The sequence below is a fragment of the Myotis nattereri genome, assembly GCF_964212035.1.
Source record: "Myotis nattereri genome assembly, chromosome: 1".
In the NCBI taxonomy this organism is placed as follows: domain Eukaryota; kingdom Metazoa; phylum Chordata; class Mammalia; order Chiroptera; family Vespertilionidae; genus Myotis; species Myotis nattereri.
In genome coordinates this window covers 176,701,096-176,718,553 of record NC_138075.1, presented here as the reverse complement: position 1 = coordinate 176,718,553, position 17,458 = coordinate 176,701,096, and the positions used below count along the sequence as shown (strand labels likewise).

The window sequence follows — 17,458 nt, the reverse complement described above, 5'->3', positions numbered from 1 at the left end:
GATAATGATTGATTGTTTACAATATTTTGTTTTTATTATATTTGTGGTCTACTTACAATGATAATAGGTATAAAGCTTTAAAGTGAAAAACCATAGAGCCCTGGCCAGATAGGTCAGTTGATTAGAGCGTCATCCTTATGTGCTAAGGCTGTGGGTTTGATCCCAGGTCAGGGCACATACAAGAATCAACCAGTGAATGCATAAATAAGTGGAACAATAAATTGTTCTCCCCCCTCCTCTAAAAATCAATAAGTAAAAAATTAAAAAGTAAAAACATAGGAATAAACCTTTACCTCTATTGAGAAAACGTGGGAGGTCTAGAGTTTAAGTTTTCAAGGAAGAGAAAAAGATGTAACCAGATTAAGACTGAGTCTTATTATAATTTGTGATTTGACATTTGAAGCCTGGAAGATTAGCTTCTATTTATAGGCTGTACTCTAAGCACAAATGGCATGTTCCTACTTGGCTCTTTGGAATGTTGTGCAGGGGTCCTGACGTAGTCAGATCATGCCTTACTCTTTGACCTTCATGTACATGTTTTAGGTTGTTTATTTTCTATCAGTTTGTTTTCTTATTTATTTGAAATTTTATTTTCATCTCTCTGAATTATCCCTCTGAGCTTATCAATAATTGATATGTCTTGCCATATTTAATAAATTCTTTTTGTTCCTTGAAGGTGCTTAAGTTCTAATTATAATTATTACAATGCATTTCACCTCTCCCTCCTCAGCTCCCATCCCCCTCTCTTCCCCCCCAAACAGTCAATTTAGTCAGGGTTACCTTCTGGAATTGTAATAATCTAAATAATATTTTAATGGCTCCTTTTCTAAACTAGAAAAAATAACCATTGTGATTTTCTGGAATGCTGTCAACAAGGTTAACTTGTACTTGTTGTTGTTGTTTTTAAAGCACAATAAAAAACCCCAAATTTTTATTGATTTTAGAGAGAGGAAGGGAAAGATAGAAACAGATAGAAACATCAATCGACTGGGGATCGAACCTGCAACCTGGCTATGTGTCCTGATCCTAACCAGAAATAGAACTCGCCACCTTTTGGTGCACAGGATGATGCTCCAATCAACTGAACCACGCTGTCCAGGGCCATTTTGTAACATCATGAACTATGATGTTAATGGTAGATGATGTTGAAAGTGCATTAAAAAAAGTGTAAAAAAAATAGCAAGTCACATCCTGGTATATTTCTTTACACTCCTATGTACATTCAAAGCAAAATGGGAGTTGATTTTCCCTGTTCTTAACTTCTCTCAAACCCCTGGTTACTCCTAATTATAACATTTTCCCTATGTATCTTAAAACATAAGTGACCATCTGGGCATATGATTTCTTTAGTTACCGACTTCACTGATTGCTTTCCAGCTTTCCAAGTCTCACTCTGTCTTCCTTGTCAAGCTTATCATTGATGCAGGCAATTAGGCTTGAGTGCATCTCACCCTGGAATGCCTAATTTACCATGAAAATAATAGCTATTCTTTGGGCCCTGAGTTTTTACATGTGTTAATTTCATCTAATCCTCATAGCAAATCCTATGGGATAGGAACTTTTATCTTCACTTTCCATATGAAGAGACTGAGGCCTAGAAGGATTAAGTAGCTTGAAACCCAGGTAGTCTTTTTTTTTTTTTTCTAATTAATTACATTTTTATTGATTTTTTTAGAGAGAGACTGAGAGGAACTTTGATGTGAGAGAGAAACATTGATCAGTTGTCTACTGTACCCACCTGGGGACCAAACCTGCAACCTGGGCATGTGCCCTAACCAGGAATTTGGTGACTTTTTGGTGACTGGACGATGCTCAAACAACTGAGCTACATTGGCAGGGCAAACCCTGGTAGTCTTAAGGCAATAACCTGCGTCCTTGCCCAACATGCTTCACCACCTTTTCAAGGAGTAATTTATTGTGGTACCAGATTGTGTGCGGGTGATTTAAATGGGGTAAACGTGATCTGTTCCTCCTATCATTAAGGCATTATCAGAACTAATACAAGAGTATACCTGGGACGTGGAATAGTGCTACATCAGAGATTCACTGGGGGATCTCTTTAATTCAAGTAACACCAAGTCTTACTGTTTAATTCCACTTCTGAATAAGCATGATTAAGTATGCTGTACTGTGTCTATGGAACAGTTTAAATTAATGCTTCTTGTTTTTGAACAGTGGGCCACGTTACGAATTGAAAAAGGAGTCCCAAAGGAGTCAGTTCTTAAAAACTCAGCTTCTGTTGGTGAGTCTTTCTTTTCATTTTGATGGTTAAAATATCAAATATATGATGATATAAAATGTCCCATTTATATCTACTCAAATTGAACTTGTAATATGCATAGAGTAGTGCATTCTGTAGGATTGTTCATGATTCTTTTCAAAATAGTAGCTGCTTAAGTGTTGAATGAGTTGTTACTGTAAAGGAGGTAACGTTTGCTAGTTTACCTGTGTGTTCTTACAGGGTATTTGTAAAGGCATGCATTTAAAGGTGGTTGTTCATGGTTTTAAAGATGTAGTCAATGGCTTACAAATAAAAGTAATTGGACTAAACTGGGAATTAAACCTATTTTTGAGGTTTTATTAACACTATTCTAATTATGTGGCTTTCAAAGTATTCTGTTCCTCAGAATACTCTTTCCTGCTAAAAGCTAATTGATGATACATGGAAAAAAAAACCCCAAAACAAAAATCTCTTCTGTGAAATCAGCGTGGGAATCACCACATACTACACCTTCCTGTTGGAGAGTAGTGTTGCACAGTAACAAAGGCTCAGAAAAGTCCTGCAAGTAATGAAACTTGTTTAATTTTTGTTAGAAGTGAATTAACAAATCAACTGATTTAACCAGTCCCTGCTTCTGTCCCCAAGAAAACTGTTTAAAAGAATTTTAAGAATTATTAAAGACAACAGGTTCGTAGGGGAGTAGAATTCTATGGGCGTAGTGGCTACAGATTAGTAAGAAATGAATCACTAGAGTTAATTAAAAGATTAAGTCTTTATGCATTTTTCAAAAATAATTGTTGAAACCATTTTGTGCCCATCTAATTTGGGATTAAAGAAGGTCAAAATGTTAAACACTTTACTAGAAGGAGTTTATCTTCTGGAGGCTTGTCTAAGAGGAGTTGTAGAAATTTTATTAAAAAAATAACTTATTTAGCCGAAACCGGTTTGGCTCAGTGGATAGAGCGTCAGCCTGCGGACTGAGAGGTCCCGGGTTCGATTCCGGTCAAGGGCATGTACCTGGGTTGCAGGCACATCCCCGGTGGGGGATGTGCAAGAGGCAGCTGATCGATGTTTCTCTCTCATCGATGTTTCTAACTCTCTCTATCTCTCTCCCTTCCTCTGTGAAAAATCAATAAAATATATTTAAAAAAAAATAACTTATTTGAATGAAAACATCTGTCTATTTCTGTATAATTTATTGTTATGTTCAAATGAGTGAAGCGACTAGTAGTTTTGTGATATCTACTTAAATACCAAAGTATTATTACTGAAAATATTTATACTAAGATTGGATATCCTCTTTGTAGTGCCAGATACCTTTTTCTCAGAGCAGATCTGCTAATTTTTTGTTTTTCTGGGTTGGGTACATTTTTTCATGTGTGTCCTTATGTTTTAAGGAGAGGACAAACTTTATTGCTGGTTTTCTGTTGTCTTTGGTTGGTGAGAATTTGGGCTTTCATTGATCTTGAGTGACCGTTTATGGGGCCCTATGTATTGAGGTGGTGGCAGTGGTGGTTCATCTCTTGGGTTATGAATTTAAAAGGGCGCAAGGTGTTTCAATTTGGTAGGTTAAGAGGCTCAAAAAAATCACTAGGTGAGGGTGGCGAGTAACCTTGGTTTAGTTTCTTTAGCCTATATGAAAGTGAATACTTTCACATGTTGGAATTTGTTGTTGTTATACATCTGGCTTTTCTATTTTTGGTCCTTATTTTTCCCAAGGTACCTCCAGGAAAGAGTGGAAGTGGAAGTGAAAGAGTGGCAGTTGTTCAGGGGATCCTTCTAGAATTACTTGGGGATCCAAAGGTGATTAAGGCATGGTTCTTATGGGGAGACAGGCATCCAAGAAGCCACTGTGATAAATGCTAAAATAGGTGCATCAGCAAAAGACAATGTGAGATCTGACTTAGGCTCTGACACCTGCAGCTTCATCTCTGTTAATCCCACAACTGTTCATGGTATGCAGCTTTGCTACCATCCCTGACTTACGTCCTGCTTAGGTAGCACTGTTCCAGGGTGTGTACATCCTGGTGTTTGGAGTCAGCCTGATTATTTCAATCCTAGATGACTGGCGGAGGATGATGAAACACACAGCACTGGCCTGGCTGGTGCAATCTTCTGCCTTTGGAGCATCATGTCTCTGTACTGCAGCCAACAACCGCACAAGGCTGAGATGAGCCGGTTAAAGTTTAGTCCAGGGTCATAGGCAGACCAAGGCTCTCTCCCAGGAGAGATTTCCGTGATTTCACGGAAGCAATTTTGAGGTGTCTATCTAAATGATACTGCGCCGATGATAGCTTTGTGCAACTGAGAAGAGATGAACTAAACAGGGAAATAGTTATATTTATTTTCTGCACCAACAAATTCCTTCTGCTGCTCTTTTACTTGGTGAAGCACATTTTTGGAAACACTTAAGGCAGTGGTTCTCAACCTGTGGGTTGCGACCCCTTTGGGGGTCGAATGACCCTTTCACAGGGGTCGCCTAAGACCATCGGAAAACACATATATAATTACATATTGTTTTTGTGAGTAATCACTATGCTTTAATTATCTTGAATTTGTAACAATGAAATTGGGGGTCACCACAACATGAGGAATTGTATTAAAGGGTCGCGGCATTAGGAAGGTTGAGAACCACTGACTAAGGTCTCCCTCCCCTTGCATTATATTTCATCTGCGCTTTTATTGAATAACTCAACTGAAAAGTGAACCTATGGAAATGTTATCTGATTAAATAATCCTCTCTGTCTTTAGCCATATTCTATTGTGTCTTCTATTACAACTTTCTAAGTTATTAAGCTTCAGATATGATGGTAAGATCTCTTTAAGAATATTATTACACCTTCCTCTTCTAGGGTTAGGACTTTTCCTCATTGTTGATACAAGGATGAGGTTCAATGTTTTTACTCCCTTCAAGTAACAGTCAGCTCTGGTAGGGAATATAGATTTATCCTCTATCCTAATTTTTGTTCTCAGAGAGCTGATGTGCTAGAAGGCTAACATGAGAGAAAGTTCCTTTGCTTCCTTGCATCAGCTGAGCTTTCACCACTTCAGCCAAAAGACAGATGCATCTCTTCAGACCCTGAGACATGGTCTGACAGAGATTTTAGCAACTTTTATTTTACTCTGTTGTGAACAGTGCCAGGGACCATTTGACTCTGAATAGCCACAAGCCTCACTCTTTGGGTGCCTGCCTGATTTCCAGGACTTATGCTATCAAACTTGAAACAGTTAGTAGTTTTGATTGTACTTGTGTTGAAGGCAGTGGGAATGGCACTGGGTGTTAGATCCATGGGGTCAGACCAGCCCTGAGTTCAGCAACCTTGGGACTTGGTTTCTGGCCAGGAAAGAATTCAGAGCCAAGATCCAAACTATAAGAGAACATTTATTTATAAATCACAGGTGTAGAAAAAGTAATTCCTAGAAGTGGGCTTAGGAAACAAGTTATATAGGTAAAGGAAGGGTCCTTGGAGCTTGGGAGTGAGGAAGCTGAAGGTAAAGTGCTTGTGGGGAGGGGGCAGGAGGTAGGAAAAGAAAGGGCGTGGGTGGGCTCGCAGGAGGGAGAGTGCACTGGGTCCTCTGTCCTAAGGGTTCTAAGGGTGGAGATTTGCGTGGAGGTCCCTGGGGGAGATCTTAATATTCAGCAGCTTTCCAGGTGAGTCCTTTCAGGGTCGGGGTCTCCACTGATTGATTGCTTGGCGCCAGGGCAGGGGGTCATTATTTCAATGCAGCTGGTCCTGAGGTCAGCTGTGGCTGGTTTTGTTGCTCTTTTGGGTCTGGTGCTGAAATACTACTGAGACCTAGATGTTATTTCTAAGGAAAGGTCAGGGTTGGGGTCCAAACCTCAAGACCAGCTATATGCTATGGGGGAGGAAAAGTCATCCTGGGTTGTCCAACCCTACAACCCCATAATTGTTCGTTGCTAGGCACCTGGGGCTTTTCATCCTGGTGACCTTCTATACCTGCCCACCGTCCTTGCTCTGCTCATGCCTGTCTAGCTGCCTACCACACTTGTAATGAATGTAATTAATTATGTCCTTTATATGCTCAAGATTAATTCCACTATAATTACACTATGACACTAGGACATTTTGAATGATTACCAACCAAAAGTCAACAGTCAGGAATCAAGGCCTCTCTTTGCCCTTGCCTGGGGTTGTATGAGTCACAAACAATACAAATAAATGGGGCTGTGGCTTAGTCATTTTGGCAGTGTTCTCTGGAATGTGTTGCTGGTCTGACTCAGCACTGTGGGCAGTGAGAAATGCATGCCACCTCCTCAGGTCCTCCACTGTACCCTACTCCAGCAGCCACTGCACCCTAAAGATTTTGGGTCATGTGACCTACTGTTAATTAAGCCCCTATGCTAAATTTCTATTCTGCTCTGTATCTATTGTCCCCGAGTCCCTGCTTTCCCCCCCCCCCCCCCCCCAAGCACACACAAAGGAGAAAATGCTATAGTGAAACTTCTGAAGTTATACCTATTCAGAGAGAAAACAGGGTGCCTAACATTTCCCTCTGCAGTAATTTTATTTTTGGAATTCTTTCTGTGAGACTTGACTCACAATATTGATACCTGTATAACATTGGTTACACTGACATTAATCAAATCTTTTGAATTCACACAAAATGTGGGATAATAGTTTGTGACAGACATTTGAGGAATATAATTTTTATACTCAGTGTAGTCTTGGGCAGGCCATTTAAAAACTGTGCTTTTATTAATTTTAGAGAAGAAGGAAGAGGGGGAGAGATTAGAAATATCAATGATGAGAGAGAATCATTGATCAGCTGTCTCTTGCATGCCCCCTACTGGGGATCAAGCCCTGAAAAAACAGGGTTATTTCACTTTTAAAATATTGGAACTTGTCTAACTACCTGAGAGAGATAAATAATCCGGTTATGTGTGCAGGGCGGGGGGCGGGGGGGGGGGAGGTTGGGGGTTAATGGGGGGGATGAGGACACATTTGTAATACCTTAACTAATAATAATAATAATAATAATAAAATAATCCGGTTATGAGATGGAAAGGTTAGAGGTTGAGATTTTCTTTATCATGGCCAATTGTCTAACCCTGCCTTTACCAGTCTGCCTCTTAGCAATTCTTACTCCTGATGATGGTCATGATGATGATAACAATTTTCAAACATACACCAAAACAGAGAATAGTATAATGAACTCCAAAGTTTGTCAAGATTTTGCCACACTTGATTCATCTATCACTTCTTATTTTCTGCTGAAGGATTCAATGCAGACATGTCTTTCCATGGATTTTTTTAAAAAAGGACTTTAAAAATAACAATAATGCTATTATCCCTCCAACAAACTGAATGGTTTCATAATATCATCTAATACACAGCCTATATATAAATTTTCCTAAAAGTTTCAAAGTGTTTATAATGGTTTTGTTTGAATCAAGATTGGCCCACAAATATGTTTATTTGTTTATTTACTGACACTGATTTATTGGACATATGGAGTATGGTTTTTGTTCTCAGAATAAAAATTACTTAATAGAAAGTAGATGATTCTGGAAAAATTTACAAACATACCATACCTTTTTATCTTTACATCTTAATATAACTCTGTAGAAGACAAAGATTTGATTATTTTGCTTGTTTGTTTGAAAGCCACAAGATTAGTCATCTATATTTCTAAGTACAATATCATGAAAACTTAGTTCAGCCACTTTGAAGAATAATTTGGCAATTTGTAACAAAGTTGAAGACCTATCTACACTAATAAAAGACAAAGATGCTAATTGACCATACCTTCGCTATGCCAAAGCCATGCCCACCAGCCAATCAGAGTGACTATATGCAAATTAACCCAACTAAGATGGAGGCTGGCAACCACGGAGCTGGAGCAAGCAGAAGGCTTGGTTGCTCAGGCAATAGAGGAAGCCAAGCTTCCCGCCTATGCTGAGCTGGCTGTGGCCTCCGCTCATGGCAACAAAGTTTCAATTATGGAAGATAAATAAATCCCAGATATCTGCTTCCAGCCAGCCTCCACTGGGAGCTTGGTTGGCTGGGGGTTGTGGCCAGCCTGCAAACAGTCATCAGCCCCTCACCCAGGATGGCCACACCCTCATGGGGTGAGGGTCCCTGCTGGAGGGCTTAGCCAGCCTGAAAACGGCCCTCAGCCCCTCACCCAGGCTGGCCAGGCACCCCAGTGGGGACCCCCACACTAAAGGTTCTGTGGCCAGCCTGCAAATAGCCATTAGCCCCTCACCCAGGCTGGCCAGGCACTCCTATATAATAAAAGCGTAATATGCAAATTGACCCTAACAGCAGAACTACTGGGAATGACTGGTCACTATGACACACACTGAACACCAGGAGGCAGATGCTCAATGCAGGAGCTGCCCCCTGGTGGTCAGTGTGCTCCCACAGGGGGAGCTCTGCTCCGCTACAAACCAGGCTGATGGCTGCCAGTACAGCGGTGGTGGTGGCAGCCTCTCCCACCTCTTCAGCAGCGCTAAGGATGTCCGACTGCAGCTTAGGCCTGCTCCCCGCTGGCAAGTGCATATCCCCTGAGGGCTCCCGGGCTGCCAGAGGGATGTCTGACTGCCAGCTTAGGCCTAATCCCCCAGGGAGCGGGCCTAAACCAACATCCCTTGAGGGGTCCCAGACTGTGAGAGGGCACAGGCCGGGCTGAGGTACCCCTCCAAGTGCACAGATTTTTGTGCATCAGGCCTATAGTTACATCATAATCCCACAATTCCACTTCTTCTAAGATAGCGATTTTCAGCAATTTTAAAACATGCACTGACTTATTTTTCCCTTAGATTGTCAAATAAAAAACTTACAACAGCCAACACAACAATAGCTGTCTGGTGTGACTGAATCAAAATTATACCTGTTTTTAAAAATCAGATTGGCAAAAATATTTATTTTTTGGTGTGCTGCAAAATTTTAGTAATTAGTGTTTATGTATGCGATGAGATGAAAAAGGTTGAGAATTGCTATTCTAAGATATTGAACCTACCTAAAGTCTTAGCATATAGGAGACATGTTACAAGTGTATACAGTGTAAGTGTAGGACAACCCAGTCACTCAACCATAGGAATGTTAATATGTAAGCTGGTTTATTTATATTCTACAGCTGTTAAAATGAATTAACTGGATTTACATGAGAATAGAGTAGACAAATCTCAAACAATGTTGAGAGCAAAGAAGATATATAGTATAATTATATTTATTTAATGTTTAGTACCCAAAATAGACACTATATATTTACGTGGATATATGTAGATAAGTATAAAATATGTGAAAATGACATATACTACTATATAGTGCTTATCTTTTTTATTTTATTTTTTTATGTTATTTTATTAAATCTTTATTGTCCAGATTATTACATTTGTTCCTCTTTTTTCCCCCATAGCTCCCCTCCACCCAGTTCCCACCCCACCCTCTGCCATTACCCCCCCCCCCCACTGTCCTCATCCATAGGTGCACAATTTTTGTCCAGTCTCTTCCCACATCTCCAACACCCCTTTCCCCACCAAGAATAGTGAGTCCATTCCCTTTCTATGTCCCTGATTCTATTATAATCACCAGTTCATTCTGTTCATCAGATTATTTATTCACTTGATTCTTAGATTCACTTGTTGATAGATGCATATTTGTTGTTCATAATTAGTATCTTTACCTTTTTCTTCTTCTTCCTCTTCTTAAAGGATACCTTTCAGCATTTCATATAATACTGGTTTGGTGGTGATGAACTCCTTTAGCTTTTCTTTATCTGTGAAGCTCTTTAACTGACTTTAAATTCTGAATGATAGCTTTGCTGGATAAAGTAATCTTGGTTGTAGGTTCTTGGCATTCATCACTTTGAATATTTCTTGCCACTCCCTTCTGGCCTGCAAAGTTTCTGTTGAGAAATCAGCTGACATTCGTATAGGTATTCCCTTGTAGGTAACTGAGTTTCTTTCTCTTGCTGCTTTTAAGATTCTCTCTTTGTCTTTTGCTCTTGGCATTTTAATTATGATGTGTCTTGGTGTGGTCCTCTTTGGATTCCTTTTGTTTGGGGTTCTCTGCACTTCCTGGACTTGTAAGTCTATTTCTTTCACCAGGTAGGGGAAGTTTTCTGTCATTATTTCTTCAAATAGGTTTTCAATATCTTGCTCTCTCTCATCTTCTGGCACCCCTATAATTCTGATGTTGGTACGCTTGAAGCTGTCCCAGAGGCTCCTTACACTATCTTCGTATTTTCGGATTCTTTTTTGATTTTGCTTTTCTGGTTGGGTGTTTTTTGCTTCTTCGTATTTCAAATCTTTGACTTGATTCTTGCGCTCCTCTGGTCTGCTATTGGGAGTCTGTATAATATTCGTTATTTCAGTCTGTGTATGCTTAATTTCTAGTTGGTTCTTTATCATAACATCGAGGGTCTCATTAGATTTCTTGTAGATCTCAATAACTTTATCGGCGGCTTCTAGACAGTTCTTGAGAGACCTTAAAAGTGTGGTTCTGAACTCAATATCCTCCATTGACAGTTTTGTCCTGTTTCTTTGTCTCCTCATTTTTTATGCTTTCTTGGTGCACCCCCTAGTGGTCTTTGTGCGCAGTCTTGTTGTAGTTAAACCTTGATTGTTGTAGTTAATACTAGGGGGATTTGACCTCCAGGCCAACTGGCTGTGAGAATCAGCTGTGTCTGCAGTGGGAAAACTTCTGTCCTCTGGGGAGGTGCTAATCTAGCCTTTGCCTGAGGCTATCTGGCAAATGGCTCTGCGCAGGGCTTGGGCGGGGCGGGTCGTACGGATCAACAGAGCGGGTGGAGGGAGCAGTTATGGCTGCTCTCAGTCCGGTCCCCAGAGGCTCTGCCTCTCAGAGTCCCAGCAACCACTGCAAACCTCGGAGAGAAAGCTGCCCTCTCGTTCCGACTGATGCCAGACAGTCCCGCTTCTCCTGTTTGAGTCTGGGTCCCTAGAGACTCTCCCAGAACTGGAGCTCAGAATCTGTGACTTCCTCCCGATTGAAACAGACAACCGCACCCTCAGCCACCAGCCTGCTCCACACGTACCTCCGCACCTTTGTATTTTCCGCACTGCGCCTCCTCTGAGTCTCGTATGCTATTCTCTTTCCTTCTAGTTGAAGAATTTCCCCTCAGCCAGTCTTCCTGTGGTTCTGGGCGATGTCCGTTCCGTCTTTTAGTTGTATTTTTGAAGTGGTTGTTCGAGGCAGCTAACTCCGGTGTTTACCTATGCCGCCATCTTGGCTTCTCGGTAATCTTTTTAAAAAATATATTTTATTGATTTCAGAGAGGAAGGGAGAGGGAGAGAGAGGTAGAAACATCAGTGATGAGAGAAGCATTGGTCGGCTGCCTCCTGCATGCCCCACACTGGTGATCGAGCCCACAACCCAGGAATGGAACCATGACCTCCTGGTTCATAGGCTAATGCTCAAGTATTGAGCCACGTTGGCTGACCATCGTAGTTATCTTTTAGGAGAGAGAGGAAAAGGGGGGGGGGAAGGGCGGGAACAGGTAGACTTTAACTGTGTATAATATTTTTTCTTTAAAAAATATCTGAAGCAAATATAATAATGGGTATCTTTTCTCTGTTGAACTCATTTTTGTTAACCTTATATTTTAAACATAAAAATTTTTAAAAAGGAACTGAATAATCATTCAGCTAGAGAGTCTTTAGTCTGATGGATGGGACTAGTTTTATATGAACAGAAAATAGGTTCCTGTCTTAGAGATGTGATTGATGGTTACTTGCTCCAAAACACATCTCCATTCAGCCTGACCAATGCCTAGAATTTAAATTTAAACCTATGGAACAAGGGAGTTATTAATCGAAATACTATTACCTCTTAGAGCTGGTTTCTCAACCTCAGCATTACTGACATTTTGCACTGAATAATTCTTTGTCATGGGGAGTAGTCGTATGCATTGTAAGATGTTTAACAGTATTCCACGCTCCTACCTATTAGATGACAGTAGCATACTACTAATGTGACAACCATTGTCTCTAGACAATGCCAAATGCCTCCCGATTGGTCTCCAGCGGTTCTCAACCTGTGGGTCGTGACCCCTGAAAATACATCCTGCATATCAGATAGCTACATTACGATTCATAACAGTAGCAAATTTACAGTTATGAAGTAGCAATGAAAATAATTTTATGGTTGGGGGCCATCACAACACGAGGAACTGTATTAAAGGGTCGCGGCATTAGGAAGGTTGAGAACCACTAGCAGACAATGCCAAATGTTCCCTGGCTTGGGGGTGGGGGGCGGGGGGGGGGGGGGAGCAAAATCCTTCACTCTCCTTTCCCTTTTGTCCTTCAGTCTTTTGTGAACCACTCCTCTTGGAGAATAATGCATTCGTTGGCATCCATTTCATTAGCATAACTTATTTTAGTTTCCTAACAAATAGGCCCTTGAAAGAGCAATTTCTGGTTTGGAGAAAGGTGGAATGCAAGATAAGGCATGTGAATAGCAGGGTTAGTGTAGAAGCCTGGATGGTGGGAGAGGAGGCACATTACATAAGGCAAGGTAGAGGTGAGACAAGGGCATCTTCCTTCAAATTTCACCTCACAATCCAATGAAACTGTTTTGGAGGGAGATTTACTTTAAAGTGGTTTAGAGACCTGCATATAACTATGTGCTCTGACTTTTGAAAGCAGATGACTTAGCATTTAATTCTGGCCAACAATGAGTAAGCAGGATGGAGTGGTTCTGGCAGGAAAGGAGAAGGTAGGTCAGATCAGACTGATGGTCTTAACTGTTGTGAAGTGATGGGTGGGAAGTGAATGATTTAAACCCCAAATCACAGAAAAGAAGGTTCCTATTCTAAGAAACCCATTAGGAAGTTTAGTTTCTATTATTTTTCAGATTGTTTTTCTTTCTTGTGGGGTAGTAACAAAGTGGATGATATGCCCAGTGCCCTATCCCTATTTTCTGTGAAATTAGTTTTTTTAAAACATTTTAATATAAGCAGCTCTTTACCCTTTTTGTCCCTAGCACTAATTAGCTGATGGAGATCTTGTGGTTTAGGTCTTAGTCCCAAAGCCCTGAGCAGTTTAGAAGAGTACCTGAATCTCAGAATTGTCGAGGTTTGAAAAAACTGGGTGAGAACTAAGACTCAAGAATTCTTTGATTTTGAGAAGATAATAGGATTAGGTGACAGGATAGTCAACTCACCAATACATCCCCTAGTTGTTTAGAATTCTATTTACTAGTACTGTTGGGAGGATGATGATATCTCATCAGGTACCCATCAAATTCAAAATCTAGCTTGTTATTTAAAAGAAATATGTTTTTATTTATTTCAGAGAGAGGATGGAAGAGGGAAAGAGATAGAAACATCAATGATGAGAGAATCATTGATTGGCTGCCTCTTGCACACCCCTACTGGGAATCGAGCCCTGATCGGGGAATTGAACCATGACCTCCAGGTTCATGGGTTGACACTCAACTGCTGAGCCACACGGGCTCCACCTGCTTGTCATTTTAGAAGTGTTCCCCAAACCAACTGTCCCACCAACACACCCCTTCTGGCCATTCTGCCGCCCAGAGAAAACCCCAATCAAAACTCCAAAGCTTCTTAATTTTGCTTCTACCTTATAAATAAAAACCTATCAATAGTAACAATCATCATCACCCATTTGTTAAACACTGGTGCCACCATGGAAAATTAATTACATGCAGGTGAAAAAGGTGAAGTAACTTGTTTCAGGTCATCTTGCTATAGTCAAAGGCAGCCTGAAAAGGAATCCCAACTTATCTTTTTTACTCAAAATCCCATGCCCCCCCACCCCCCGCCGCTGTCCCCCCCCCCCCCCCCGTGCCCCCTGCAAGACATGCCTTCCTTACCAGCCTCTCTGGTCAATGCTTTCTAATACTCCCTTTGAAGGTCAAGGTGACTCTTCCACAAATGGAACTGTTTCTGGTGAGTGTTGGCTTTGTTGCATACTAGGAAACACATAACATTTAAATCTCAAATCACCAACAAAATATTTGAAGAAATGAATCTTGTAAGAGCATTTAGCATTACAATAAAAGATACAATACATAAATGTCAAACCATAAGGTTAACATCTTAGTTAAACTGATGGCTCATTTGATGATGGAGTTAAATGGATGTTTCTATGCTGTGGGATTTCTTTTTTTTTTTCTTTTTTAATATATTTTATTGATTTTTTACAGAGAGGAAGGGAGAGGGAGAGAGAGTTAGAAACATCGATGAGAGAGAAACATTGATGAGAGAGAAACATCAATCAGCTGCCTCCTGCATACTCCCCACTGGGGATGTGCCCACAACCAAGGTACGTGCCCTTGACCGGAATCGAACCTGGGACCCTTGAGTCCACAGGCCATTGCTCTATCCACTGAGCCAAACTGGTTAGGGCAATGCTGTGGGATTTCTTGTTTAATTAAGTTGGTTATGTCCAAATCAACAAGACTAATGCAGGTTGTCGGTCAAGACATGGGTCAACAGTATATTGAATGTAGTGTTAAAATGTTACTTATTAAAAATGAAACTTTGCCTGTTATTCTAAACTAGAGGCCCGGTGCACAAAAATTTGTGCACTCGGGGGGGAGGGGGGGTCTCTCAGCCTGGGCTGTGCCCTCTCGCAGTCTGGGACCCCTTGGGAGATAACGACCTGCTGGCTTAGGCCTGCTCCCGGGTGGCAGAGGGCAGGCCCAATCCCTAGATGCAGCCCCTGGTCGGGCTCAGAGCAGGGCCGATTGGGGAGTTGGGGCGCCGCCCCCTGTCATGCACAGGGCAGGGCGGATTGGGAGGTTGTGATGCCACCCTCAGTCACGCTCAGGGTAGGGCCAATTGGGGGGTTGGGGCACCGCCCCTGTCACACTCAAGGCAGGGTCGATGGGGAGGTTGCGGCGCCACCCCCTGTCATGCACAGAGCAGGGCCAATCAGGGGGTTGGGGCGCTGCCCCCTGTCACACACAGAGCAGGGCCCATCAGGGGGTTGGGGTGCCGCCACTCTCACACTCAGGGCAGGGCCGATGGGGAGGTTATGGCTCTACCCCATCACACACAGAGCAGGGCCCGTGGGGGGGGGGGGAGTTGGGGAGCTCCCCCCTATCAAACACAGAGCAGGGCTGCTCAGGGGGTTAGGGCCCCGCCCCCTGTCACACACAGAGCTGCAGGGCGATCAGGGGGTTTGGGCGCTGCCCCCTGTCACGCTGATCCCGGTGCCGGGAGGCATATTACCCTTTTACTATATAGGGTAGAGGCCTGGTGCATGGGTGGGGCCGGCTGGTTTGCCCTGAAGGGTGTCCTGGATCAGGGTGGGGGTCCCCACTGGGGTGCCTGGCCAGCCTGGGTGAGGGGCTGAGGGCTGTTTTCAGGCTGGGAGTGACTGAAGTTCCCAACAGCTCCTTTATTTATTTATTTATTTTTTATTCTGGGCCAGCTTTACCTTGAGGCTTGGCTCCAGCTCTTAGGCCTCCTCGCAGCTGAAAGTAGGTTTCTGGCCTTTGCTTACAATGTTGCCAATCTGCTGGCTGAAGTCCCGCGGTATTTGTTACAATGTTTCTTAAACTGCCCGCTCAGAGGCCTGCAGCGGCAGGTGGGGAACATTGGTTTCCTCCGTCACTGAAGCAAGCAAGCCTCATGTTAGTTTCAAGCTGCCTGGCTGTCAGCGCCATCTTGGCTGGCAGTTAATTTGCATATCTCGCTGATTAGCCAATGAAAAGGGTAGCGGTCGTACGCCAATTACCATGTTTCTCTTTTATTAGTGTAGATGCCTATTGGTTTCTCTGAAATGTTGACTGACAACTGATTACAGTGTCCACACTTTTACCCCACTTATGATTCAAAATAAGTAAATTTTGAACCATAGGTGGTCAATTCCATTATTAGTATTTATATACCTTGGATTAAAATCTTCCCATTTTATAATCAGCATTGATTACTTTATAAGTTTCAGGGGATATACTTGGAATAGATCCAATAAGGGAGGAGATTTGAAAAAAGGGGGTAGATTTTCTTATCTGCTTTCTCAAGAGAATAAAAGTATATCTCCAGTACTTCTAGCTTAGTATTTTTAGTCTTGATAGCTGAAAGAGACATTAATAGAAAATTACTCAGGATAAAAAAAAAGGGGCACATAATTCTATTACAAATGTATAAACCATGTAGAAAACTGGAAACTAGAAGGTGTCTTTATTTCAGTAAAGCTTTTGATTATATTCTAATCCCAAATAACAGAGTCAATAAATCCATTCTACATGTTACCCCTTCCATGGCCCTGGCAGACATCACTAGTTATGAAGTCTTTGTCACTGAACTGATATGTGGCTTTCAAAGTTCTGCTGAACACAGTCCTGCAGAGAGCTGTTCACTGCAAACTGATGAAAGCTTGTCACCGCCTCTGACTTGGAGAGTAGGGAGGGTTCTCATGCTTTGTACATGAGGATCACTTACTGAAAGGAAGGCAACCTGCTGAGTAATTGGGTTTTGGCATAGATTTGATTTTATTGTTTGAGATTGTATTGATGACGTTGATGTAATTGAAAGTACAGTATAGTTAATTAAATGCTTTGAAATTAGTCAGGGTTTTAAACGACCTAGGAAATAGGATTAGAATTTAAAGTAATCATGATGGTTTTGATAAATGAGCCATTAGAGAGGGAGAGATGACAGCCAAGATCCTATACCCCAGGAGGATGCTCTGAAAGGGGATAGAATAGCCAGGCTTGTGTGCCAACCTCAGACAGAGTGGCGGGAGCTCTGCTCTGTACCCCCTGCACTAACTCTTCTATGTCAGGGCTTGGTTTCCCGCTTCTCTCCCTCAAAGCTCTGTTTCCCCGAAGCTTAGGCTGTCTAGAGAAGATATTTAATTCCCTGAAGTCCTGTTCACTTTCTGAAGGTTCCTCAGGAACAGAGCCAGGAGATCCCGCATGTCTCCTGTAACTTCTGGGAGATACCAGGTGAACAGAGGGAAAGAGGGATTGTGGCCTGCTTTTCTGTCACAGCCTTCGCCCTGTCTGGCCTCAATGTTTTTCTTGGGAGTTGATCGGCCCTGCCTCTGCGCTTCTCTGGTGCTGAGTGCTGGGCAGCCGCACCTGCTCACTTCACCTGGGAAAGAAGGTGGGACCCTGGAGCCGGAGGATGCAGGGAACACCACAGACACACTTGGCGGGCGGGATAATTTGACACTTTCCTTTGAATGTCTGGGAAAACGCACCCTATGTAGAGAATAGGAACTTGGAGGAAGATCTGCTCCACGTCTTTTCAAAAAGTTGAAGTACTTTGGAGACAGTG

At 42.1% G+C, this 17,458-nt stretch overlaps 1 protein-coding gene across 1 annotated transcript in view; it reads left to right on the top strand.

Moving 5' to 3' along the window:
• Nucleotides 1-17,458, top strand: part of GPAT3 (glycerol-3-phosphate acyltransferase 3) — a 72,349-nt gene that overhangs the window by 15,934 nt on the left and 38,957 nt on the right. Inside the window, exon 2 of the mRNA XM_081090751.1 lies at nt 2,176-2,242. Coding sequence (XP_080946877.1) covers nt 2,176-2,242 — 67 coding nt within the window. The remainder of the gene's footprint in view (nt 1-2,175; nt 2,243-17,458) is intronic.